The sequence below is a fragment of the Coregonus lavaretus genome (genome assembly GCF_964263955.1).
Source record: "Coregonus lavaretus genome assembly, chromosome: 8".
NCBI lineage: Eukaryota > Metazoa > Chordata > Actinopteri > Salmoniformes > Salmonidae > Coregonus > Coregonus lavaretus.
Genome location: NC_139995.1, coordinates 51,954,654 through 51,982,540, shown reverse-complemented (window position 1 = coordinate 51,982,540; position 27,887 = coordinate 51,954,654). Strand labels below are relative to the sequence as shown.

The window sequence follows — 27,887 nt, the reverse complement described above, 5'->3', positions numbered from 1 at the left end:
ATGTATGCCACCACCGTCCTGTTGTGGGACCTTACCAACACATGCTGGCCCTCCAACATCGGAAAGAAACACATCAGCGCTAGCAAAATAGTCAGTAGCTCTAGGTAATTGATATGCAGCGTGTGTGTCGTGATCACCCTGCAGGACACTACCTGGCCCATGAGAACCCCCTGCAACAGCAGTCGCGGGTCTCTCCAAGGAGTCAATACCCTTAGGCATGACGGGGATACCTTGAGCAACCGATGACAGTGGCGAGATGCGTCCAGACACGTTGCAATCAGCCAGCGCTGAAACAGATGCATCAACAGAAGTCCCAGAGGCACCACAGCTATCATAGAGGCCATCAGACCCAATAACCACAGGCACAAGTGAAAAGGCACAGAGTGCCCCAACTGAAACCGTGCCAGACAGAGCCAGAATGCGACCCTCCTCTGTTGGGAGAAAGCACATGATTCAGAACCGAGTTCAGAACGAGACCCAGAAACTGAATGCAGTGAGCTGGAGTCAAATACTGTAACTTTTCTTGTGATTCACTTTGAACCCCAGAGATTGAATCTGGGAAACCAGCGTGGCAGTGTGGAGCTATGACCAGCCAATCGTCCAGATAGGTGAGTACTCTGATCCCCTGGCACTGCACCGGCGCCAAAGCCACCTCCACTACGATAGACAAGGTGCGGGGCGATAGGGAGATGGGGAGGATGTATAGCACATGAAAAGATGCATCTTTCAGATCTATGGACATGTACCAATCGCTGGAACGCACCGACTGCAATAGTAACCCTGAGGTGCTTGTTTAAAACATGCTAGTCCAGGATGGGATGCAACGTTCCATTGCTCTTGGGAAATAAGAAGTACTGGCTGTACCAACCGCTCTGTACTTCTGAGACGGGGACCATCCAAATAGCCTGCTTTTGAAGGAGAGAGGAAATCTCCTCTTTCAAGACAGGCGCTAGGACCCCGGGGACCATTTACGTAATGACGCCACGAAAAGGAGGAGGACGCACAGCGAACTCCTGACCGTACCCCCTCATCTCCGTCTTCGTCAACTGCGCATGCGCGTCACTGGACAGAGCACTCAGCCAGTCTCACATACAGTCCATTATCTCCTGAACAGGTAGAGCACCACCATTTTTTTGTCATGCTTGCTTTCATATCCACCAATCTTGACAACCGTGTGTCTGAACGTGGGGAAGGAACTGTGCGTTCTGATACCCAGCCCACACCGGGTTCGGTTCGGGGACCTTGGCAACCAGTAACTTACCCCCATTGACCGAGCCACTTGGGAGCACTAGTATGTTATACCGAGTGACCGATTGAAAGGGAAAGTACAGTTATGATTTAACTACTGTTCCCTGCCACAGTAGCTAAGTAACTCGCCAATCATCAGCAAAACCTTTAAACAAGGGTAAGCGACGCTTCACCGCTGCAGGGACAGAAGGTAAATATCTTCCCCCAAACCTGGAGGAACTCCGCTGTGGGGGAAGAAAACGCCATCAAAGATGCATTCACCACCAATGGATCAATCTCCCCTGCCAAATCCAAAGCCGGGGCTTCAGGCTGCCCCTGGCTGATGTCATCCGATTCACACTCTGAAAACCCTCCAGAGCCAATCAGGTATAGTATATCATCCCCGGAATCTGGACATTGAACACTGCCAGGGAAACTGGAATGAGTCTCACATGGCTGGAATGACATCCCTATCAACTCCGACCACCAATCTTCCTCACAAAGTCAGCGCGACTCCCAATGGAAGTTGAACCCAGCCGGAGACAATGGTCACACTAACTGGTCAGAGCCAAGGCCTCCTGAGTGTGTTTCCACCCCAGGCAACAGGACAGCACTCGTAAGGATCTTTAATTTTCATTGTGAAACCACATGCCCTATGGCACGGTCGGAGGTTCAAACTCGTCTGGTTATAATTTTTTTACGTACTCTTACCACTGGCCATCTTACTCAAGCAAGGAAGCATTAGCTACACAAGTAGAGCAGAAAGTAGTTCGCGTTTAGCAAACACAAAAACCGATACAAAGACCCAAAACTCACAACAGCTAAAGTAAGTGGATGACTTCTCTGTCCCCACTAAGAGACACCTAAGTTGGAGCCGAATCTCGCAGCCTTCGTGTGCTTGAAAAGTTTGTAAATTGCGTGATACGTTCTTCCTTCAGGCGAGCTGAAGAGCGAAGAATTTAGGAAATGGATGCAAGCCCCGGTATTATAGCCAGGAAAGCAGGGCTTCCGAGGGCTGGCTCGGCACCCATTGGCCTGTTGTGCGTGATTTCAGTTTGCTTCAGGTGAATAGGATTGGTCAATGACTCCCCATAGTATGTTATAACGAGTGTCCGACTGAAAGGGAATGGAGGTTGTTATGTCAGAGGTTTTCTGGTTAGCCTGTCAATCAAAATAAATTGGCTTGTGAAACTCGGTGACACTATCTCAGTGGTCCACATCAAAGTAACCAAACATGGTGCCAACAAAATAGCGGATGAGCCAGTTACAGTATTACCCCCCACGAATTCATTGGAGCTAACCACTAACCTTTGAGGCATAACCATGCTTTTTTCGCTGAACAAGCCCTATGATGGTGCTCTGTAGATCCGACGGTCCAGACCACCTACGCATAGTAGCTCCCAAGCTGTTAATAGGTGAACAGAGGTGAAATGTCCAGCTGTCTTTCAACTGCGTACACATAAAACAACTTATGACCACACAAACCACATTTCCATCCAACCATTTCATGAGGATGAAATACATGAGGCATGAAAAAAGTCAGGACCGGGCTGATGGAAACAGGAAATGCTGGTACAACTTTATAAATGCCGACAGACAATTTGTTCGTTCGACATGGGTGGGATCTTTTTGTGTCTGTAAAATGTATTATGCGAGAAATGGCGGTGGAAACGCCTTTATGTACAAATATTGATATAATAACCATCATATCGAAGTATCCTAAACTCAGAGTCACGCGATATGTTGTGTGGTCCTCCCACTACGACTCGGGAAAGCATGCAGTTTATTAGGATGAACTTCACAGGGTGGTGGAAGTGCAAGGTGATGAGCTTGATGCTCCTTTCCAATAAATATTGAGGGTCTTATACTGGTGACATGATGATTGATGCTTGGCTGCCATTTGACAAATACAAATAATATCGCTCTTATCCATAATAATCTCATCATGTAGACTAGCCTACCCACACTGTATCTGCCAGCTGTTGGCTAGAGCGCACGTGCCAAGACCAGAGTGGGCACATTTGCTATATATAATCTAACAGTTTTTGTGACAAAACCATCAGTAGAGTTGAAAATGCAATGGAAACTCATTTAACTTGTATTTTTCATTCAGTACATGGGAATTTAACGGCAAAAGTTATTTTATGTGCACTACATCATCACGCATAGCCTTTTTTTCCGCAATAAGTCTGTTTGATGGAAAAACATCTCGTGGGAAAATGTGCATGTTGTTTTACGCAGATTTTTAGAATATTCACACGGAAATCTGTCGCAAATTGGATTGAAACCAGATGCTCTTTTATAGAACGCTCTGTTTGATTCAAACTTGGTGAACTTTTTCTGAACTTAAAAGGCCAGTGGACAATGTCAGTTGGCCTTGCAGACCGTGAGATGCTCCTATTCATTTCTTTCACTACTATGGTTCAATTTTCAAGATTTAGACACTCAGCTCACGCCGAGTACACTTGATAATGTGGCTCGCGCTCTCTCGCTGGCCGAAAGTTACGCTTCCAGTGTATTGTCTTTTTTGTATTTAATAAGGATCCCCATTCCAGCAACTCTTCCTGGGTCCAGCAACATTAAGGCAGTTATATCAAAGAAAAAATGACATGACATTACATTTCAGTTTCTATGTATGTTTCTCCCCCACCGTATTTCAAATGAATATTAAGTGACTCAACACGTTCCTCAGCGTAGAAAAATGTAATGGCTACGACGATGAGCGAAGTGCCAAAGGGCATGTATCTATCGCCTTATTAAAACATCCATGACAATATAATTATCACTTTCAAAATAAACCTCTACCTTAAAGCTGGCTCTATATTTGCACCACATTCCATTTAGCGCCAACTTCAAGTCTTCTATTAGCAGGTCTCGAGTCTCGAGTCGTCTCTTCATAATGTATTTGCCCCACGTGACTTACTTTACTGTAAAGTGATACAGACTGTTCTCTTAGCCACCTTTTAGTCTGATCTTTGGCTGGTTGGTTGCTTGCTTGCTATTTGCAAGGTGATGGTCAATGCCATTTCAACTCAGTCCATTAATGAAATTGTAATTTGTCTATTTTCTCTGAGACTGTTACGCAAAGTATTAGCTGTCTTGGGCAACACAGCTTTGATCCACTTACAGTATACACCAGAATGTAATTTTGTAATGAGCATCTATTCATATAGGCCATATGTAGCAGAGGCTTAGTTTGGAGTCTGTTTTGGCTTCAGTCACACTTTTGTGCTGTTGCATGACAACAAAACGGCCAAGAGTTGGCTAAAGTTGAAATGTTGAAGTCAATGCTGAATGAGACACACAGATTTACTAAAGCATTTGCACTTTGCACCACCTTTTCCCCCAGAATAAAACACCAAAAACAAAGCTAAAACATGAAACTGTGTTCTTTCTCCTAACCTTAACCTGCTTCAGAGAGGTAAAGTAATTCTTATGAAAATAATTAGTAGGAATACATTGCTAATTCTACTCTGTAGCTCAGCTGGTAGAGCACGGCGCTTGTAACGCCAAGGTAGTGGGTTCGATCCCCGGGACCACCCATACACAAAAAATGTATGCACGCATGACTGTAAGTCGCTTTGGATAAAAGCGTCTGCTAAATGGCATATTATTATTTATTATTATTACTAATGTTGTGCCACTGACAACAACTATCTCCAAAACCTTATTGGGATTGGGATGGCTCAGGCTTTCAACTACAGTTTGTGTTTTCCATGGACTGAACCACCGGCCCGGAGGAAAATGTGTGCGTCCTATTCCCAAAGACGTTCTGGCCTGTGTGCACATTCTGGTCAGGCTCATGGGTGGATTAGTACCACCAAAGAAAATGTTTCAAGTAAATCACAACTCCCCCTGACCCTTTCTCTTCCAGCACCCCTGAACCCCCCTCCCAACTAGGCAAAGCCCCCTCATTAGTAAAATATGTCTAGTGAGATCTATCTCTCTTCAACATCAGATGTGCAACTTTTCTGTTTACACTACCTTGGATGTGGTGTGGCCAAAACCACATTCCTGCTTCATGTGTGAGTTCAGCTATTAACATACCGTAAATACCTATAGTTTATAGACAAACAGGTTTATAGACAGAAAGGTTAGCAATTCAAACTTCACAGGAGCTTCTAATCTAAAACATACTGCACATAGTGTTGCACACTTGATTAATGCAATGATTCACAAATGTGTGGATATTTAAAAGCCTTTAGTTTTCAATGCTGTCTACTGGTATTAAGGTAGTTAAAGAGATGCTGCGAGATTTCTAAATCTATTTCTAAATCTTTCTACTTACCCAGAGTCAGATGAACTCATGGATACCATTTTTATGTCTCTGCGTGCAGGTTGTAGATAATTTAAGTTAGCATATCTTTAGCTTAGTGCAATTGCTGGAAGTCTCCAGGTACAGTAGCCAGTTCCTCTCAAACGCAGGGAAATAGACCCTCTAACTACTCCAAAGCTGGGTGGTTGGTAATTTATAGTCTTGCAAAGTTATACATAGTAATCAAAATTTTATAAATTCATTAATTTGACTGATAATCATAAACAATGACATTCTATCAACTTCCTCACGCTGTCACATTGTCACAGCTGGCTACTGTAGTTAGAAGGCTTTGGAGTAGTTAGAAGGTCTATTTCCCTGCGTTTGAGAGGAGCTGGCTACTGTACCTGGAGACTTCCAGCAATTGCGCTAAGCTAACGATATGCTAACTTCAATTATCTCCAAACTGCACGCAGAGACATAAAAATGAGTTCATGTGACTCTGGGTAAGTAGAAAAATTTTTAAAATGTGGAAATCTTGCAGTATCCCTTTAAGGTAATCCTTGCAGGGACAATTCTTGCAGCCGTTGCCTTTACACTGTACCACTCAGAGCTTAAAGGGAGTTTTGAATCTAGATCTGTCTCGTTACACTACACAAGTACTGTATCTTTCCTGGACCTAGTTTGTGTCGTCAAAGTAATGTAGTGTAAGTAGGTCCATAGCTGTAGCCATGTCGCCACAACAACCTGCTATGGGCGCAACAAGAACCACCTCTTGCACCAGGGTTGGTTTACATAGATTGATAGTACTTACATTACCTTTGACATCACCTTTGACTGCAAAGAGCAGTGTCTAGTTCTGAATAAGAAATTGACTAAAATTGACAATTGAATTGCTTTGCCGGGAACTTACTCCTTGCAATGGCCACTTGCAATAGGCAAAGATAGATATTTTATCTGTGGTAAAAAAAAAAAGAATGCCTTTTACAATGGAAAGTGGAAGGCTGACAGAATCGCCAGATTCTTATCGAAAAGTGGGAAATTAAGTGGAACCCGGTCCAGAGCTTCATTTTGTCCTCTGCTGAATTCAGTTAACTTTCCCTACTTTGGTGAACATTTATATAATTACCTCTCTTGACATTTTATGCAAAGCAATCAAGTTTTTAAGTTATGTCGTATATCTGAATTAGTTAGGAAGTATGATTCACTCCCTGACTGCGTCCCAAATGGCACCCTATTCCCTACAACCTACCCCTATGAGTCCTACATAAGGAATCGGATGCCATTTGGGACACAGCCTCTGTGACCCTCCTATCACTATGGCTCTTGTCCATGATTATAATGAGATGGACTGTGTGGATGATTGGCCTATCCCACTTGAATCTAAATAATTTCCGGTGGTGGGAATACCTAACTTCCTTACCCACTCTAGCCAAGTGAGTCAGTCCACATAATCGGACCCACATTACTGGCCTGGCCCCTATTAAGTTGAGGAATACACACACACACACCACATCACATGTTAATAAGGAGATGAAAAACACTTTAGCTGGAACAATCAAATCAAATCAAAATGTATTGGTCACATACACATATTTAGCAGATGTTATTGCGGGTGTAGTGGCATGCTTGTGTTCCTAGCTCCAACAGTGCAATAGTATCTAACAATTCACAACAATACACAAATCTAAAAGTAAAAGAATGGAATTAAGAAATATATAAATATTAGGACGAGCAATGTCGGAGTGGCATTGACTAAAATACAGTAGAATAGAATACAGTATATACGTATGAGATGAGTAAAGCAGTATGTCAACATTATTAAAGTGACGGCTATTTAACAGTCTGATGGCCTTGAGATAGAAGCTGTTTTTCAGTCTCTCGGTCCCAGCTTTGATACACCTGTACTGACCTCGCCTTCTGGATGATAGCGGGGTGAACAGGCTGTGGCTCGGGTGGTTGATGTCCTTGATGATCTTTTTGGTCTCAATGGAAGTCTCTCTGTGATAATAACCCCAAATTGTGTCTTGACTGCAACTATGACACATTGTTTACACACACAACCACATAGAAAATATAACTAATATAGTACTGTGTGTCTGGTATAGTACTGTGTGTCTGGTATAGTACTGTGTTTGGTATAGTACTGTGTCTGGTATAGTACTGTGTGTGGTATAGTACTGTGTCTGGTATAGTACTGTGTCTGGTATAATACTGTGTCTGGTATAGTACTGTGTCTGGTATAGTACTGTGTTTGGTATAGTACTGTGTCTGGTATAGTACTGTGTCTGGTATAATACTGTGTCTGGTATAATACTGTGTCTGGTATAGTACTGTGTCTGGTATAGTACTGTGTTTGGTATAGTACTGTGTCTGGTATAGTACTGTGTCTGGTATAATAATGTGTCTGGTATAATACTGTGTCTGGTATAGTACTGTGTCTGGTATAGTACTGTGTCTGGTATAGTACTGTGTCTGGTATAGTACTGTGTCTGGTATAATACTGTGTCTGGTATAGTACTGTGTCTGGTATAATACTGTGTCTGGTATAGTACTGTGTTTGGTATAGTACTGTGTCTGGTATAGTACTGTGTGTGGTATAGTACTGTGTCTGGTATAGTACTGTGTCTGGTATAATACTGTGTCTGGTATAGTACTGTGTCTGGTATAATACTGTGTCTGGTATAGTACTGTGTCTGGTATAGTACTGTGTCTGGTATAATACTGTGTCTGGTATAGTACTGTCTGTGGTATAGTACTGTGTGTCTGGTATAGTACTGTGTCTGGTATAGTACTGTGTGTCTGGTATAGTACTGTGTGTATGGTATAGTACTGTGTGTATGGTATAGTACTGTGTGTCTGGTATAGTACTGTGTGTCTGGTATAGTACTGTGTGTATGGTATAGTACTGTGTGTCTGGTATAGTACTTGTCTGTATTAGGGACTGTATTATGGTGTTTTGTCTGCCAGGGACATTTTGTGCGGTAGATAAAGGGACATTCCTCTGGCTAATAGGGCAGACAGCATGCTTCAAATATCACAATGAAACAGAATTCCAGCCGCTCCCACGGCAACAAGGAAGCAGGGGGCTCAGCCACAGAGCATTGTTGTCTTTGACTTGGCAACAGAGAGTTGTGTTTGCCAAGTCAGGCCGCGAAACTAATGACCGCTACCATGCTGACTGACTATGGTAGTCTACCCCCATGGTTTACTGCCATATCTCCCCTGATGATAATAGCATCTGCCCCAATAATAACGCCAAAGGGGGATTTGGAAGATATGGTTTCGTTTACCCCATCTTTTAAAGTTTTTCTGCAATTTAAGTGGCGACTGCTGTCTTTTTTGGCCCATTAGGTGATTTAGCGAGCCCTTTAAAAAAACGCCCCGAGTTAAGTGAACAATGTCGAACTGAATTGGGTAGGAAATGCATAGTCGGGATTTGCGGATTCAATGTAAAGTGTCCCAAAGAAAAGCTTAGCGGGGGATTCTGCAATTAGAGTAAAGAAACTCCACACACACACACACACACACACACACACACACACACACACACACACACACACACACACAACTACTTCTGTGGCCTGCCAGATAAGCTAAAGTAATAACAGTACAGTCTCAGCTAATTTTAGCCCTGCTATGAATGTGCCCGCCACTGGTATTCATGGCAACATTTGGATTCTCTTAAACATCTTTTGCCTCTGGTTAAGTCGAGCTTAGTCATATTTTCACTCTGTACAGGGCCAAGCTATTCAGCGATGGCCTCCCTTTTCCATTTGTCCTGCTCGGTTTAAATGATATACAGTGGGGAAAAAAGGATTTAGTCAGCCACCAATTGTGCAAGTTCTCCCACTTAAAAAGATGAGAGAGGCCTGTAATTTTCATCATAGGTACACGTCAACTATGACAGACAAATTGAGAATTTTTTTCTCCAGAAAATCACATTGTAGGATTTTTAATGAATTTATTTGCAAATTATGGTGGAAAAAAAGTATTTGGTCACCTACAAACAAGCAAGATGTCTGGCTCTCACAGACCTGTAACTTCTTCTTTAAGAGGCTCATCTGTCCTCCACTCGTTACCTGTATTAATGGCACCTGTTTGAACTTGTTATCAGTATAAAAGACACCTGTCCACAACCTCAAACAGTCACACTCCAAACTCCACTATGGCCAAGACCAAAGAGCTGTCAAAGGACACCAGAAACAAAATTGTAGACCTGCACCAGGCTGGGAAGACTGAATCTGCAATAGGTAAGCAGCTTGGTTTGAAGAAATCAACTGTGGGAGCAATTATTAGGAAATGGAAGACATACAAGACCACTGATAATCTCCCTCGATCTGGGGCTCCACGCAAGATCTCACCCCGTGGGGTCAAAATGATCACAAGAACGGTGAGCAAAAATCCCAGAACCACATGGGGGGACCTAGTGAATGACCTGCAGAGAGCTGGGACCAAAGTAACAAAGCCTACCATCAGTAACACACTACGCCGCCAGGGACTAAAATCCTGCAGTGCCAGACGTGGCCCCCTGCTTAAGCCAGTACATGTCCAGGCCCGTCTGAAGTTTGCTAGAGTGCATTTGGATAATCCAGAAGAGGATTGGGAGAATGTCATATGGTCAGATGAAACCAAAATATAACTTTTTGGTAAAAACTCAACTCGTCGTGTTTGGAGGACAAAGAATGCTGAGTTGCATCCAAAGAACACCATACCTACTGTGAAGCATGGGGGTGGAAACATCATGCTTTGGGGCTGTTTTTCTGCAAAGGGACCAGGACGACTGATCTGTGTAAAAGAAAGAATGAATGGGGCCATGTATCGTGAGATTTTGAATGAAAACCTCCTTCCATCAGCAAGGGCATTGAAGATGAAACGTGGCTGGGTCTTTCAGCATGAAAATGATCCCAAACACACCGCCCAGGCAACGAAGGAGTGGCTTCGTAAGAAGCATTTCAAGGTCCTGGAGTAGCCTAGCCAGTCTCCAGATCTCAACCCCATAGAAAATCTTTGGAGGGAGTTGAAAGTCTGTGTTGCCCAGCGACAGCCCCAAAACATCACTGCTCTAGAGGAGATCTGCATGGAGGAATGGGCCAAAATACCAGCAACAGTGTGTGAAAACCTTGTGAAGACTTACAGAAAACGTTTGACCTGTGTCATTGCCAATAAAGGGTATATAACAAAGTATTGAGAAACTTTTGTTATTGACCAAATACTTATTTTCCACCATAATTTGCTAATAAATTCATTAATAATCCTACAATGTGATTTTCTGGAGAAAAAAAAATTCATTTTGTCTGTCATAGTTGACGTGTACCTATGATGAAAATTACAGGCCTATCTCATCTTTTTAAGTGGGAGAACTTGCACAATTGGTGGCTGACTAAATACTTTTTCCCCCCACTGTATATGACAATATGAATCCAGGGATATGTGACAATATGAATCCAGGGATATGTGACAATATGAATCCAGGGATATGTGACAATATGAATCCAGGGATATGTGATAATATGAATCCAGGGATATGTGACAATATGAATCCAGGGATATGTGACAATATGAATCCAGGGATATGTGACAATATGAATCCTCCCTAAAACAACAACTAGGTTGGGCCAGGGATATGTGACAATATGAATCCAGGGATATGTGACAATATGAATCCAGGGATATGTGACAATGTGAATCCAGGGATATGTGACAATATGAATCCTCCCTAAAACAACAACTAGGTTGGGCCAGGGATATGTGACAATATGAATCCAGGGATATGTGACAATATGAATCCAGGGATATGTGATAATATGAATCCAGGGATATGTGATAATATGAATCCAGGGATATGTGACAATATGAATCCAGGGATATTTGACAAAATGAATCCAGGGAAATGTGACAATATGAATCCAGGGATATGTGACAATATGAATCCAGGGATATGTGACAATATGGATCCAGGGAAATGTGACAATATGAATCCAGGGATATGTGACAATATGAATCCAGAGATATGTGACAATATGAATCCAGAGATATGTGACAATATGAATCCAGAGATATGTGACAATATGAATCCAGGGATATGTGACAATATGAATCCAGGGATATGTGACAATATGAATCCAGGGATATGTGACAATATGAATCCAGGGATATGTGACAATATGAATCCAGGGAAATGTGACAATATGAATCCAGGGATATGTGACAATATGAATCCAGGGATATGTGACAACTCCTCCTAGTCTCTTTTTCCTCTTTCAGTGAAATACATCAAGGAGATGTCAGCCTTTTTTAAAAACACCTCCCCCGGTGCACCCTGGGACTCCCCCCATGCCACGCCACAGAAGGGCGCAGACGCCCCACCTGCTGAGCTGAAGGAGGCCAGGACCATCCCCCTGAAAATGTGCCAGGTGACCAGGAAGCAGTGCCCCCCGGACACAGAGAACAGGTACTGTGGGTGGAACCCAGTTCAATGGGGAACTGAGTTACATGATCAGAGAGAGAGAGAGAGAGAGAGAGAGGGGGGGGGGGGGGGAGAGGGGGAGAGAGACAGACAGACAGACAGGGGGAGAGGGGGAGAGAGAGATACAGACAGACAGACAGACAGACAGGGGGAGAGGGGGAGAGAGGGGGAGAGAGAGATACAGACAGACAGACAGACAAGGGGAGAGGGGGAGAGACAGACAGACAGAGGGGGAGAGGGACAGAGGGGGAGAGGGGGAGAGAGACAGAGGGGGAGAGGGGGAGAGAGACAGAGGGGGAGAGAGAGAGAGACAGAGGGGGAGAGAGACAGAGAGACAGAGGGGGAGAGAGGGACAGAGGGGGAGAGAGAGGGACAGAGGGGGAGAGAGAGAAACAGAGAGAGAGAGAGAGAGAGAGAGGGAGAGAGAGAAACAGAGAGAGAGAAACAGAGAGAGAGAAACAGAGAGAGAGCGAGAGGGACAGAGAGGGAGAGAGAGAGAGGGACAGAGATAGGGATAGAGGGGGAGAGAGAGAAACAGAGAGAGAGAGAGAGAGAGAGGGACAGAGAGAGAGACAGAGATAGGGACAGAGAGGGAGAGAGAGAAACAGAGAGAGAGCGAGAGGGACAGAGAGAGAGAGAGAGAGGGACAGAGATAGGGACAGAGGGGGAGAGAGAGAAACAGAGAGAGAGAGAGAGAGAGAGAGGGACAGAGAGAGAGACAGAGATAGGGACAGAGAGGGAGAGAGAGAAACAGAGAGAGAGCGAGAGGGACAGAGAGAGAGGCAGAGAGACGGACAGAGAGAGGGACAGAGAGACAAAGAGAGAGAAACTGGGTATGATAGCTTGTATCTTGAATTCAGTAAGATGTTCATCAAGTCAGAAGACCCACAAGGCGCTCCTTTTGGAATTTAAATCAAGGCCCCTTGAATGTAACAAGCACTCTACGTTTTATTATTTACCTGATGCAAAGTAGCGCTCCATTTTCTCACCCAAGTTCTAGGCCTATATCTACAAAGGTCTGGGCCTGTATCCACAAAGCTTAGGTCTGGACCTGTATCCACAAAGCTTAGGTCTGGACCTGTATCCACAAAGCTTAGGTATGGACCTGTATCCACAAAGCTTAGGTATGGACCTGTATCCACAAAGCTTAGGTCTGGACCTGTATCCACAAAGCTTAGGTCTGGACCTGTATCCACAAAGCTTAGGTATGGACCTGTATCCACAAAGCTTAGGTATGGACCTGTATCCACAAAGCTTAGGTCTGGACCTGTATCCACAAAGCTTAGGTCTGGACCTGTATCCACAAAGCTTAGGTCTGGACCTGTATCCACAAAGCTTAGGTATGGACCTGTATCCACAAAGCTTAGGTCTGGACCTGTATCCACAAGGCTTAGGTCTGGACCTGTATCCACAAAGCTTAGGTATGGACCTGTATCCACAAAGCTTAGGTCTGGACCTGTATCCACAAAGCTTAGGTATGGACCTGTATCCACAAAGCTTAGGTATGGACCTGTATCCACAAAGCTTAGGTATGGACCTGTATCCACAAAGCTTAGGTCTGGACCTGTATCCACAAAGCTTAGGTCTGGACCTGTATCCACAAAGCTTAGGTATGGACCTGTATCCACAAAGCTTAGGTATGGACCTGTATCCACAAAGCTTAGGTCTGGACCTGTATCCACAAAGCTTAGGTCTGGACCTGTATCCACAAAGCTTAGGTCTGGACCTGTATCCACAAAGCTTAGGTATGGACCTGTATCCACAAAGCTTAGGTCTGGACCTGTATCCACAAAGCTTAGGTCTGGACCTGTATCCACAAAGCTTAGGTCTGGACCTGTATCCACAAAGCTTAGGTATGGACCTGTATCCACAAAGCTTAGGTCTGGACCTGTATCCACAAAGCTTAGGTCTGGACCTGTATCCACAAAGCTTAGGTCTGGACCTGTATCCACAAAGCTTAGGTATGGACCTGTATCCACAAAGCTTAGGTCTGGACCTGTATCCACAATGCTTAGGTCTGGACCTGTATCCACAAAGCTTAGGTATGGACCTGTATCCACAAAGCTTAGGTATGGACCTGTATCCACAAGGCTTAGGTCTGGACCTGTATCCACAAAGCTTAGGTATGGACCTGTATCCACAAAGCTTAGGTCTGGACCTGTATCCACAAAGCTTAGGTCTGGACCTGTATCCACAAAGCTTAGGTCTGGACCTGTATCCACAAAGCTTAGGTCTGGACCTGTATCCACAAAGCTTAGGTATGGACCTGTATCTCAGAGTAGGAGAACTGATCTAGGGTCTGTCCATATAATCTTATTCATTATGATCTAAAATACAAAACTGATCCTAGATAAGCACTCCTACTATGAGGCGCTTTGTGAATATGGACCCTGAGCTCCAGATGTCCCCTCTGGTTAGACTTTCGTAGCCAATGGCTGGACAAAGTCCTCTCTTGGATCCTAACGTTGTTGTACTAAGCCTATTTAAAGGCATGTAGTGGAGCAATAGGGTGTCTGGGTCCTGCTTCACCCCTCTCCGTATCTCACACCTTATGGGTCATTCCAGGTGAAAATATTGAAATATTTCAAGAAGTATCTCCAGCACACTGGTATTGGGTTATCTCGTACTCTCCACAATGAGCTTCAATCGCTCGCAAACCAACGTTTCGATCAACAGACCCCAGTCCCTATTTGAACAAACCTAACGCTCTGAACAGTTGAAACTGGATTTTAAAGAGCTGATTGACTCTCTGCTAGACACTAACAAAAAACCCATCATATCTGGTCCTGTGCCCTCTCTGAATCGTGGAATTGAACTCTTTAGCAGGATTCTTGGCCTTCACAACTGGCTACGTGATTATTGCAGCTCAATGGGTGTAACTTTTGTGGACAATTTTGATACCGTTTGGAAACAAAACATATTTTATAAGGATGGGATCCACCCAAATAAATAATAATATGCCATTTAGCAGACGCTTTTATCCAAAGCGACTTACAGTCATGTGTGCATACATTTTTACATATGGGTGGTCCCGGGGATCGAACCCACTACCCTGGCGTTACAAGCGCCATGCTCTACCAATTGAGCTACAGAGGACCCCAAATCATTTGGGTTCCTGGATCCTGTCACAGCATTATAAGGCTGCGTTGAGACAATGACTTAGCAATGACCCAAGCCCAGCTCAACTAATCCCTACCATTGTGACGCAGAGTTGTCAAAATGCTTCAGCAAATGTACATTACATCAGGGGCGTCGGTAGACACAATGTGGGTAACCTGGTTTGTGTCCCTCTAGCTGCCCTGGGTGCCTCTGCTGATTCTGCAGCTGTTGTGTGCAGTGATCATGTGCCTAGGAACCAGATTTATACTGTTAGCACTGAGCCGGTGTGCCCGAGGAGGCAGTCCACTGTGTGCAGCTCATCCTGCACTAACATAAAGAACATGAGCACATCTACTGCTGCTAAGCTTCCCAGTAAAGCAATAAAAACAAATAAGCATCCCAGAAGAAAAGTGCTCAAAATAGCCCACGTTAACATATGTAGCTTAAGAAACAAGGTTCTTGAAATCAATAATTTGTTAGTAACAGATGACATTCATATTCTGACTATCTCTGAAACTCACTTAGATAATACCTGTGATGATACAGTGGTAGCAATACAAGGTTATAACATTTACAGAAAATATAGAAATGCCAATGGTGGAGGTGTTGCTGTTTATATTCAGAACCACATTCCTGTGAAGATTAGAGAGGATCTCATGTTAAATACTGTTGAAGTAATATGGCTACAGGTTCACCTAAAGCCAATTCTGGTGGGAAGCTGCTATAGACCACCAAGTGCTAACAGTCAGTATCTGGATAGCATGTGTGAAATGCTTGATAATGTATGTGATATCAACAGAGATGTATATTTTCTGGGTGATTTAAATATTGACTGGCTTTCATCAGGCTGCCCCCACAAGAGAAAGCTTCAAACTTTAACTAGTGCCTGCAACCTGGTTCAGGTTATCAGTCAACCTACCACGGTAGTTACAACCAGCACAGGAATGAAATCATCAACATGTATTGATCACATCTTTAATAATGCTGCAGAAATTAGCTTTAAAGCAGAATCCAAATCCATCGGATGTAGTGATCACAATATAGTAGCCATATCTAGGAAAACCAAAGTTCCAAATGCTGGGCCTAATATAATGTATAAGAGGTCATACAATAAGTTTTGTAGTGATTCCTATGTTGTTGATGTAAAAAATATGTGTTGGTCTGTGGAGCAACCAGATGCTGCACTTGACAAATTTATGAAATTGCTTATTCCTGTTACTAATAAGCATACACCCATTATGAAAATGACGGTACAAACTGTTAAGTCCCCATGGATTGATGAGGAATTGAAAAATGTAATGGTTGAGAGGGATGAGGCAAAAGGAATGGCAAATAAGTCTGGCTGCACAACCGATTGGCAAACATATTGCAAATTGAGAAATCATGTGACTAAACTGAATAAAAAGAAGAAGAAACAACACTATGAAACAAGGATAAATGACATAAAGAATGATAGTAAAAAGCTTTGGAGCACCTTAAATTAAATGTTGGGAAAAAGGCAAACTCAGCTCCATCATTCATTGAATCAGATGACTCATTCATCACAAAACCAACTGATATTGCCAACTACTTTAATAATGATTTCATTGGCAAGATTAGAAAACTTAGGCATGACATGCCAGCAACAATTTCTGACACTACACATCCAAGTATATCTGACCAAATTATGAAAGACAAGCATTGTAATTTTGAATTGCATAAAGTGAGTGTGGAAGAGGTGAAAAAATGATTGTTGTCTATTATCAATGACAAGCCACCGGGGTCTGACAACTTGGATGGAAAATTGCTGAGGAAATAACGGACAATATTGCCACTCCTATTTGCCATATTTTCAATTTAAGCCTAATAGAATGTATGTGCCCCCAGGCTTGGAGGGAAGCAAAAGTCATTCCGCTACCTAAGAATAGTAAAGCCCCCTTTACTGGCTCAAATAGCCAACCAATTAGCCTGTTACCAACCCTTAGTAAACTATTGGAAAAAATTGTGTTTGACCAGATACAATGCTATTTTACTGTAAACAAATTGACAACAAACTTTCAGCATGCTTATAGAGAAGGACATTCAACAGGCACAGCACTTACACAAATGACTGATGATTGGCCTAGAGAAATTGATGTTAAAAAGATTGTGGGGGCTGTTTTGTTAGACTTCAGTGTGGCTTTTGACATTATCGATCATAGTCTGCTGCTGGAAAAACGTATGTGTTATGGCTTTACACCCCCTGCTATAATGTGGATAAAGAGTTACCTGTCTAACAGAACACAGAGGGTGTTCTTTAATGGAAGCCTCTCAAACATCTCCAGGTAGAATCAGGAATTCCCCAGGGCAGCTGTCTAGGCCCCTTGCTTTTTTCCATCTTTACTAACGACATGCCACTGGCTTTGAGTAAAGCCAGTGTGTCTATGTATGCGGATGACTAAACACTATACACGTCAGCTACTACAGCAACTGAAATAACTGCAACACTTAACAAAGAGTTGCAGTTAGGTTCGGAATGGGTGGCAAGGATTAAGTTAGTCCTGAATATTTCCAAAACTAAATGCATTGTATTTGGGTCAAATCATTCACTAAGCCCTAAACCTCAACTAATGAATCTCGTAATGAATAATGTGGAAATTGAGCAAGTTGAGGAGACTAAACTGCCTGGAGTAACCCCGGATTGTAGACTGTCATGGTCAAAGCATATTGATACAACAGTAGCTAAGATGGGGAGAAGTGTGTCCATAATTAAGCGCTGATCTGCCTTCTTAACACTATCAACAAGGCAGGTCCTACAGGCTCAAGTTTTGTCACAACTAGACTACTGTTCAGTAGTGTGGTCAGGTGCCACAAGGAGGGACTTGGGAAAATTGCAGTTGGCTCAGAACAGGGCAGCACGGCCCTTAAAAGTAAACGGAGAGCTAATATTAATGACTTGCATGTCAGTCTCTCCTGGCTCAGAGTGGAAGAGAGATTGACTTCATCACTGCTTGTTTTTGTAAGAGGTGTTGACAAGCTGAATGTACCGAGCTCTCTGTTTAAACTACTATCACACAGCTCGGAAACCCATGCATACACCACAAGACATGCCACCAGAGGTCTCTTCACAGTCCCCAAGTCCAGAACAGACTATGGGAGGCGCACAGTACTACATAGAGCCATGACTACATGGAACTCTATTCCACATCAGGTAACTGATGCAAGCAGTAGAATCAGATTAAAAAACAGGTAAAAATACACTGTATGGAACAACGGGGACTGTGAAGAGACACACACAAGGGTATAGACACATGCATACGCACACATTGTGATATTGTTGTATGGTGGTATTAAACATTTTGTATTGTAGATACAGTTGAAGTCGGAAGTTTACATACACTTAGGTTGGAGTCATTAAAACTCGTTTTTCAACCACTCCACACATTTCTTGTTAACAAACTATAGTTTTGGCAAGTCGGTTAGGACATCTACTTTGTCCATGACACAAGTAATTTTTCCAACAATTGTTTACAGACAGATGATTTCACTTATAATTCACTGTATCACAATTCCAGTGGGTCAGAAGTTTACATACACTAAGTTGACTGTGCCTTTAAACAGCTTGGACAATTCCAGAAAATGATGTCATGGCTTTAGAAGCTTCTGATAGGCTAATTTACATAATTTGAGTCAATTGGAGGTGTACCTGTGGCCAAGACCTCAGAAAGAAAATTGTAGAACTCCACAAGTCTGGTTCATCCTTGGGAGCAATTTCCAAACACCTGAAGGTACCACGTTCATCTGTACAAACAATAGTACGCAAGTATAAACACCATGGGACCACACAGCTGTCATACCGCTCAGGAAGGAGACATGTTCTGTCTCCTAGAGATTAACGTATTTTGGTGCGAAAAGTGCAAATCAATCCCAGAACAACAGCAAAGGACCTTGTGAAGATGCTGTAGGAAACAGGTACAAAAATATATATATCCACAGTAAAACGAGTCCTATATCGACATAACCTGAAAGGCCGCTCAGCAAGGAAGAAGCCACTGCTCCAAAACCGCCATAAAAAAGCCAGACTACGGTTTGCAACTGCACATGGGGACAAAGATCGTACTTTTTGGAGAAATGTCCGCTGGTCTGATGAAACAAAAATAGAACTGTTTGGCCATAATGACCATTGTTATGTTTGGAGGAAAAAGGGGGATGCTTGCAAGCCGAAGAACACCATCCCAACCATGAAGCACAGGGGTGGCAGCATCATGCTGTGGGGGTGCTTTGCTGCAGGAGGGACTGGTGCACTTCACAAAATAGATGGCATCTTGAGGAAGGAAAATTATGTGGATATATTAAAGCAACATCTCAAGACATCAGTCAGGAAATTAAAGCTTGGTCGCAAATGGGTCTTCCAAATGGACAATGACCCCAAGCATACTTCCAAAGTTGTGGCAAAATGGCTTAAGGACAACAAAGTAAAGGTATTGGAGTGGCCATCACAAAGCCCTGCCCTCAATTCTATAGAACATTTGTGGGCAGAACTGAAAAAGCATGTGTGAGCAAGGAGGCCTACAAACCTGACTCAGTTACACCAGCTCTGTCAGGAGGAATGGGCCAAAATTCACCCAACTTATTGTGGGAAGCTTGTGGAAGGCTACTCGAAACTTTTGACCCAAGTTAAACAATTTAAAGGCAATGCTACCAAATACTAATTGAGTGTATGTAAACTTCTGACTCACTGGGAATGTGATGAAAGAAATAAAAGCTGAAATAAATCATTCTCTTTACTATTATTCTGACATTTCACATTCTTAAAATAAACTGACCTAAGACATGGAATTTTTACTAGGATTAAATGTCAGGAATTGTGAAAAACTGAGTTTAAATGTATTTGGCTAAGGTGTATGTAAACTTCTGACTTCAACTGTAGGTAGTGGTGTAATAATGTCATATGATGTACTGTTTTATATTTTGTTTTATATGTAATGTAAGTGCTTTAATATGTTTGGACCCCAGACCTTGGCAGCAGCTAATGGGGATCCCTAATAAATACAAATACAAACGCAATGGTAAATCTAAGCGCTGGCGGTAGTGCTATAGATCTGGTGGTGTGTCGGAAATATTTTTGCTATTTTCACAGACGTTATTATGAGCGCAATTGCTGGCAGAGGCGCGAAAGGACTGGGTTTTGATGAATATACAAGTTGTAGGTGTGATACTGCATACGTTTGTCTCAAGTTCTGTAGGTAATTGACTAGTGATGGGGGCAAAAATGTATACTGTTACATTTCGGGATATTATTTTGGACGATATATCGTATCGTTTTGACAATTTAACAATATTATTTTTGCGCTAGTTGGCTGTACTTGCAATACATATTGTATCGGTTAAGAGCGTTGGGCCAGTAACCAAAATATCGCTGGTTCGAATCAAAATCAAATCTAATTTGATTGGTCGCGTACACATATTAAGTAGATGTTATTGCGAGTGTAGCGAAATGCTTGTGTTCCTACCTCCCACAAAAATCTCCAAGCTGACTAGGTGAAAAATCTGTCGATGTGCCCTTGAGCAAGGCACTTAACCCTAATTGCTTCTGTAAGTCGCTCTGGATAAGAGCGTCTGCTAAATAACTTAAATGTTTCTGAATATGAGAGTCACCGGATTATCTCATTTCTTGTTCCATGATGGGAATATAGCCTACATGGAGGGGTTTTTACACACATCCAAAATAATTAACAGGAGCGTCGCGGCTGGATAGGCTGCGCTTCCGTTGTCAAAATCCATGCCATAACCAACTGCATTACTGCTAAGACCAGCTTTGTCCAGAGGTAAAGGAGAGGAGAATTTTAATAGTATGCAAATTCATTTGTAACAGGAGGCAAGCTAATTGACCCTCCTCAACTTCAAGGGTCATCAAAATTGATTTTAGTGCATTCTCCAGGGACCTGACCACAGCTAACACTGTTTTCTTGTGTTCGTCTCTCCCTTTCCTGTCCTTACCTATTTTCTTTCTCCCTGTCTCTCACTTCACCCCCCCCCCCCTCTCTCTCTCTCTTTCTGTCTCCTCTCGCTCCCCCTTTCCCGCTCCCTCTCTCCCCTCCACACAGGTACTTTGAGGTGATCTCGTCCAGCAGAAAGAACTCAGTGTTCCTGAGGGCCAAGGATCCTGCTATGGCCCAGTCCTGGTACAACGCCATCCAAGCCGGGGCCTCGGCCCTGGTGCCCCAAGTTAGGGGCGAGCTGAGGGCCATGCAGGCGGGCCTGGAGGTCAAACACATGGGATGGATCACTGAACAGGTACAAAGAGTCAAAGGTCAAATTTGAGTTCATTCATTTCTATTTATGGCTGCCTGCCCTGGGTTCAAATAATTACTTTGAGCATTTGCTTTAGCCTGCCTGGAGTCCCAGGTGGGTGGGCTTTTGTACTTCCTGGACTTTTCTGTTGGTTCTATCGCAACAGACAAGCTCAATCAAGCACAGATAAAGTATTTGAAATTATTTCAAATAGTATTTGATCCCAGGTCTTGCCGCAATTATTTATTTACTTGTTAGTTTTGACAAATGGTAAGAACCTAACCAAGACAGGCCTCTCTATTGGCTAGTCATCTAATGTGTCACTTGAGTGCGTTCCAATAAACATTGTCCATAACATCAGCTGTTGTGACTGAAAATGTAATCTGGTTTATTTTTTAGCATTTTAGCAATGCGAAGGCCAGATTAGCAATGAACAGAGTGAAATAAGGAATGTCTGACTCAAACACTGTGCTCTGTTTAAATGCATTAGCGAGTAGTCTAGTGTCTGTTTAGTCTATTGAAAGTGACTTTCTGAGAATAGTGTTTGCGCTAGCCTTGTGCTAAGGAGCTGCCAGTTAATAAGTCGTATGTCCCTTGAAAAGGGAAAATAATTAAAATAATGAAAACCCAACAACAAAGACAACAACGTCTAAAATCCTTTGATGGACGGAACAGGACCATTAAAGACCCACAAGACATTGAATTTTCTAAATAAATATTTCTGTTGATGTTTTTAAGTGTCCTTGCCCACTGTGAATGCTGACATTCTTTGGAATGAAAAGAGCAAAATGGAACTGAATACATAGTCATTGTCACGCCCTGACTCTGGGGACTCCTATTTGTGGAGTCAGGGTGTGTATATTCTATGTTGTGTAGTTCTATGTTTATATCTAGTATGGGTATTTCTATGTTGGCCGGTGTGGTTCCCAATCAGAGGCAGCTGTCGCTCGTTGTCTCTGATTGGGGACCATACTTAGGCAGCCTATTGGCACTAGTGGGTTGTGGGATCTTGTTCCGTGTTAGGTAGGTTGTTTGTGTACCTTGGACTTCACGTTTCGTAGTTGTGTTTATAAGTCAAATAAACATGTATGCATATCACGCTGCGCCTTGGTCTGACCCGTTCATGAATGAACGTGACAGAAGATCCCACCAAACGAGGACCAAGCAGCGTGCCCAGGAAGAGTGAATAGCCATGTCACAGGTGGGCAAATGGTGGTCATGGGAGGAGATATTTGCGGGGAAAGGGCCATGGGCGAAGGTAGATGCCCAGGCAGGAGAGGTGAAACGGTGCCAACCGTGCCGACGACGGAGACCCGAGAGGCAACCCCAATAATTTTTTTGGGGGGGGCACACGGGGTGGATGACGAGGCTACAGGAGGCTAAAAGGGAGAAGGAAAGTGTAGAGGCACGGCGAGAGGAGCTGGTTAGGCAGCAGAAGGAGCGGGGGTTAATAAAGGAACCCAGTCCCGCTCCACGCACCAAGCAAGTGGTGCGTGTCGCCAGTCCGGTCCGGCCCGTTCCTGCTCCCCGCACTAAGCCAGTGGTGCGCGTTGCCAGCCCGGTCCGGCCTGTTCCTGTACCTCACACCAAGCCAGTGGTGCGCGTCGCCAGCCCGGCCCGGCCTGTTCCTGCCCCTCGCACCAAGCCAGTGGTGCGCGTCGCCAGCCCGGCTCGGCCTGTTCCTGTCCCTCGCACCAAGCTAGTGGTGCGCGTCGCCAGCCCGGCCCGGCCTGTTCCTGACCCTCGCACCAAGCCAGTGGTGTGCGTTGCCAGCCCGGTCCGGCCTGTTCCTGCCCCTCGCACCAAGCTAGTGGTGCGCGTTGCCAGCCCGGCTCGGCCTGTTCCTGTCCCTCGCACCAAGCTAGTGGTGCGCGTCGCCAGCCCGGCCCGGCCTGTTCCTGACCCTCGCACCAAGCCAGTGGTGTGCGTTGCCAGCCCGGTCCGGCCTGTTCCTGCCCCTCGCACCAAGCTAGTGGTGCGCGTTGCCAGCCCGGCCCAGCCTGTTCCTGCCCCTCGCACCAAACCAGTGGTGCGCGTCGCCAGCCCGGCCCGGCCTGTTCCTGTCCCTCGCACCAAGCCAGTGGTGCACGTCGCCAGCCGGCCCGGCCTGTTCCTGCCCCTCGCACCAAGCCAGTGGTGCGCGTTTCCGGCCTGGCCTGTGCCTGTCCCTCGCACCAAGCTAGTGGTGCGCGTCGCCAGCCCAGCCCGGCCTGTTCCTGCCCCTCGCACCAAGCTAGTGGTGCGCGTCGCCAGCCCGGCCCGGCCTGTTCCTGCCCCTCGCACCAAGCTAGTGGTGCGCTTCGCCAGCCCGGCACGGCCTGTTCCTGCCCCTCGCACCAAGCCAGTGGTGCGCGTCGCCAGCCCGGCCCGGCCTGTTCCTGCCCCTCGCACCAAGCCAGTGGTGTGCGTAGCCAGCCCGGCCCGGCCTGTTCCTGTCCCTCGCACCAAGCCAGTGGTGCGCGTCGCCAGCCCGGCCCGGCCTGTTCCACTCCGGAGCCAGAGCAGTCCTCTCCACCGGGGTCCAGTCCAGATCCGGTCAGCGGCTCTAGTCCGGAGCCTGAGCAGTCCGCTCCACCGGTGCCCGGACCAGCTCCGGTCAGCGGCTCCAGTCCAGACCCAGACGTCAGCCCCTCTCCAGGTTCGGGGTCTCCCACACCAGGGTCCAGACAGGGCTTGGAGTATAGTGGGAGGAAGGAGAGGGGAAGCAGCGCGCCGAGGTCCAGACCAGACCAGGGGCGCAACAGGGAGGCGGAGAATAGGTGGTTGTCACGCCCGGAGCCGGATCCGCCTCCGAGGTGGAATGCCCACACGGCCCCTACCCTGTTAAAGGTTGTGCGGTCGGAGTCCGCACTTTTGGGGGGGGGGGTACTGTCACGCCCTGACTCTGGGGACGCTTATTTGTGGAGTCAGGGTGTGTATATTCTATGTTGTGTAGTTCTATGTTTATATCTAGTATGGGTATTTCTATGTTGGCCGGTGTGGTTCCCAATCAGAGGCAGCTGTCGCTCATTGTCTCTGATTGGGGACCATACTTAGGCAGCCTATTGGCACTAGTGGGTTGTGGGATCTTGTTCCGTGTTAGGTAGGTTGTTTGTGTACCTTGGACTTCACGTTTCGTTTCTTGTTTTGTCGTTGTGTTTATATGTCAAATAAACATGTATGCATATCACGCTGCGCCTTGGTCTGACCCGTTCATGAACGAACGTGACAGTCATTAACAAGATACCCATTGTTATGATCCAGGATAAATTATGTTGTTACACATTCCCCTCGCTTGTACTTCAGTATGGAATTGAAAATAATATTTGATGTTAACCTTTTGTCAAGGAAGTATTGAAATATGTGACAGTGTGTGTATTACATTCATAAGGATGTGTAAATATGTTGTGATATTTGAGTCATAAAAAGTGTTTATGTGTGTGTGTGTGCCTGTCTCTGTGTGTGTATGTTTGTGCGTGTGTCTGTCTCTGTGTGTGTGTCTGTCTGTTTGTCCTCCTCTCCGTCAAGGCGACCCAGGGTCCAGAGAGACCGGTGCTGGCTCTGCTAACTGAGAGAGACCTGCTGCTGTACCCCACCCTTCCTGACAGTAAGGACAGCATCAACAGCCCAGCCAAGAGCCATCCGCTCATCACAACCAGGTAGGATAGAGACAGTAAAACCGTTGCACTGCACTTCGACCAGGCGGTTAAATATCTTTCAAAACCAGCAAGTCAAATAGACATTTTCACAAAACACAGTATCCATTGATGGCTGAGTTTAGTCCACGAAAATGAGCAGTATATATATAATATTATTTGTCTATTTCTAGGCTGCTAAAGGCTTTTTAACATATAAAACCTCACCAAAAAGCGGCCTTTTCTTAAAGCTCTTAAGCCTTGTTCACACTGCAGGCCATAATGCTCAAATCAGTTTTGTTTTTCAAATCCGTTTTGGAATACTGAATGTCCAAACAGCAAGAGATAAGTGACCAAATCGGATTTGTGTGTGTTCAGACAGCAGTCATTTGCTGACATGGCTATGCTAGTTGTCATAGTAATGACGGGTGTGTGCTCAGGGGTGTAGGCTGATTGGTGGTGGTGCTTCTGCTTCCTATCACTCAGAAGTTGTTTTGTAGCAAGCTAAGGTGATAACAATGCCTGCCATGGATGATTCCCAGTTGCTTTGAATGTTATAAATCATAGTGTAGGAAAACTTTTAAAGCCTCAAAGGATAAGATTATCCAACTTTCAAATCGAGTCCTTTTTGGCTAGCCACAGCAGTCAACTAGCTAGCTAGGTAGCTGATTAGCTTTCTAGCACATTCACTAATTTGTTTGTAAACAATTAACAAGCTAATTAGCTACCACATGTTCTTGTCAAACTGTCAACAGAGTAGCTAGCAAGCAAAAATATATGCCAAATAACAGTCTAAAAACCACTTGAGGGCAAATAAATCAGATTTGACCGTTCAGACACAAGGCACATGGCCAGGAATCAGATTTGTATCTAACTTCAAACCACCTACGAAGATAGTTTGAAATGTGGTTTGAAATATCTGATTCCATGTGACTTTTGGCTGTTCAGAATGCAGGAAAAAGAACAGATTCGAATCACATTTGAGTCACTTCAAACTGCCAATGTGAACACTGCTTTAATGCTCTCTTAAAGGGATGAGCAATGGAAATGGCTATGGTGGCCATCTTTGATTTGCCAGTGCAAATAATGCAGTCAGACCTGGCAGATACATCACACAAATAGTAACGAAAAGGGGCGTAGAAAGGTTTAACCCTACAAGGTTTTATAACTTTATAGCCAGTCAAATCTCCTTCCAGACCAGCCAGTCAAATCTCCTTCGAAACCATCCAGTCAAATCTCCTTACAGACCAGCCAGACAAATCTCCTTCGAAACCAGCCAGTCAAATCTCCTTCCAGACCAGTCAGTCAAATCTCCTCCCAAACTAGCCAGTCAAATTTCCTATTTGTGAATGGGCAAGACAAAATATTTAAGTGCCTTTGAACAGGGTATGGTAGTAGGTGCCAGGCGCACCGGTTTGTGTCAAGAACTGCAACGCTGCTGGGTTTTTCACACTCAACAGTTTCCCATGTGTGTCAAGAATGGTCCACCACCCAAAGGACATCCAGCCAACTTGACACAACTGTGGGAAGCATTGGAGTCAACATGGGCCAACATCCCTGTGGAACGCTTTTGACACCTTGTAGAGTCCATGCCCTGACGAATTGAGGCTGGTGCAACTCAATATTAGGAAGGTGTTCCTAATGTTTGATATACTCAGTGTATATTGCATTGTATGCAATTAAAAGCAGTCACTTTTTAAATATACTGTATATATAGTATCATATATTAGAATGATCATTAAGTCAGTCATTATCTCATATCAACTAGGAGGGACACCTATTCACGTGTACACACACTACCCTGTTTGTCTGCACTGTATTTAAAGCTAGTCAGTCAAGACATCCTGGCCAAACAGCAAGTCATACTTAAACACCCAAACTGGGCTATCGTGAAGAAATGTTGAATTATAGTTTTGGCATATTTAATAATCTTCCATAAATGGTCCATTGAAAATGTTCTAGCATGATCTCATTTTCATGTGCAAACGATTAGGAAAACCAGCACGTTATCAGTAATGTGTTCTCCACCCCTCATGTTGCTTTCTCCCTCTTTTTCCACTCTTTCTCTGTTCTCTTTCTTTCCTTTCTCTGTTTCTACCTCTCCTCTCTCCCCCTTTCTGTCTCTCTCCTCTCTCCCCCTTTCTGTCTCTCTCCCCTCTCCCCCTTTCTGTCTCTCTCCTCTCTCCCCCTTTCTGTCTCTCTCCTCTCTCTCTCTCTCTCATCATACCTACTGTCTCTCTCCATCATACCTACTGTCTCTCTCCTCTCTCTCTCTCCATCATACCTACTGTCTCTCTCCTCTCTCTCTCTCATCATACCTACTGTCTCCCTCCTCTCTCCCCCTTTCTGTCTCTATCCTCTCTCTCTCATCATACCTACTGTCTCCCTCCTCTCTCCCCCTTTCTGTCTCTCTCCTCTCTCTCTCATCATACCTACTGTCTCTCTCCTCTCTCTCTCTCCATCATACATACTGTCTCTCTCCTCTCTCTCTCTCCATCATACATACTGTCTCTCTCCTCTCTCTCTCTCCATCATACCTACTGTCTCTCTCCTCTCTCTCTCTCCATCATACCTACTGTCTCTCTCCTCTCTCTCTCTCCATCATACCTACTGTCTCTCTCCTCTCTCTCTCTCCATCATACCTACTGTCTCTCTCCTCTCTCTCTCTCATCATACCTACTGTCTCTCTCCTCTCTCTCTCTCCATCATACCTACTGTCTCTCTCCTCTCTCTCTCTCATCATACCTACTGTCTCTCTCCTCTCTCTCTCTCCATCATACCTACTGTCTCTCTCCTCTCTCTCTCTCATCATACCTACTGTCTTTCTCCATCATACCTGCTGTCTCTCCTCTCTCTCTCTCTCCATCATACCTACTGTCTCTCTCCTCTCTCTCTCATCATACCTACTGTCTCCCTCCTCTCTCCCCCTTTCTGTCTCTCTCCTCTCTCTCTCATCATACATACTCTCTCT

The 27,887-nt window shown here is 44.6% G+C and overlaps 1 protein-coding gene across 1 annotated transcript in view; it reads left to right on the top strand.

Annotated features, from left to right (window-relative positions):
• Positions 1 to 27,887, top strand: part of snta1 (syntrophin, alpha 1) — a gene marked incomplete at its 5' end in the record, with an annotated part of 67,468 nt that overhangs the window by 34,267 nt on the left and 5,314 nt on the right. The window contains 3 exons of the mRNA XM_084166601.1: positions 11,750 to 11,936; positions 21,116 to 21,305; positions 24,810 to 24,940. Coding sequence (XP_084022727.1) covers positions 11,750 to 11,936; positions 21,116 to 21,305; positions 24,810 to 24,940 — 508 coding nt within the window. The remainder of the gene's footprint in view (positions 1 to 11,749; positions 11,937 to 21,115; positions 21,306 to 24,809; positions 24,941 to 27,887) is intronic.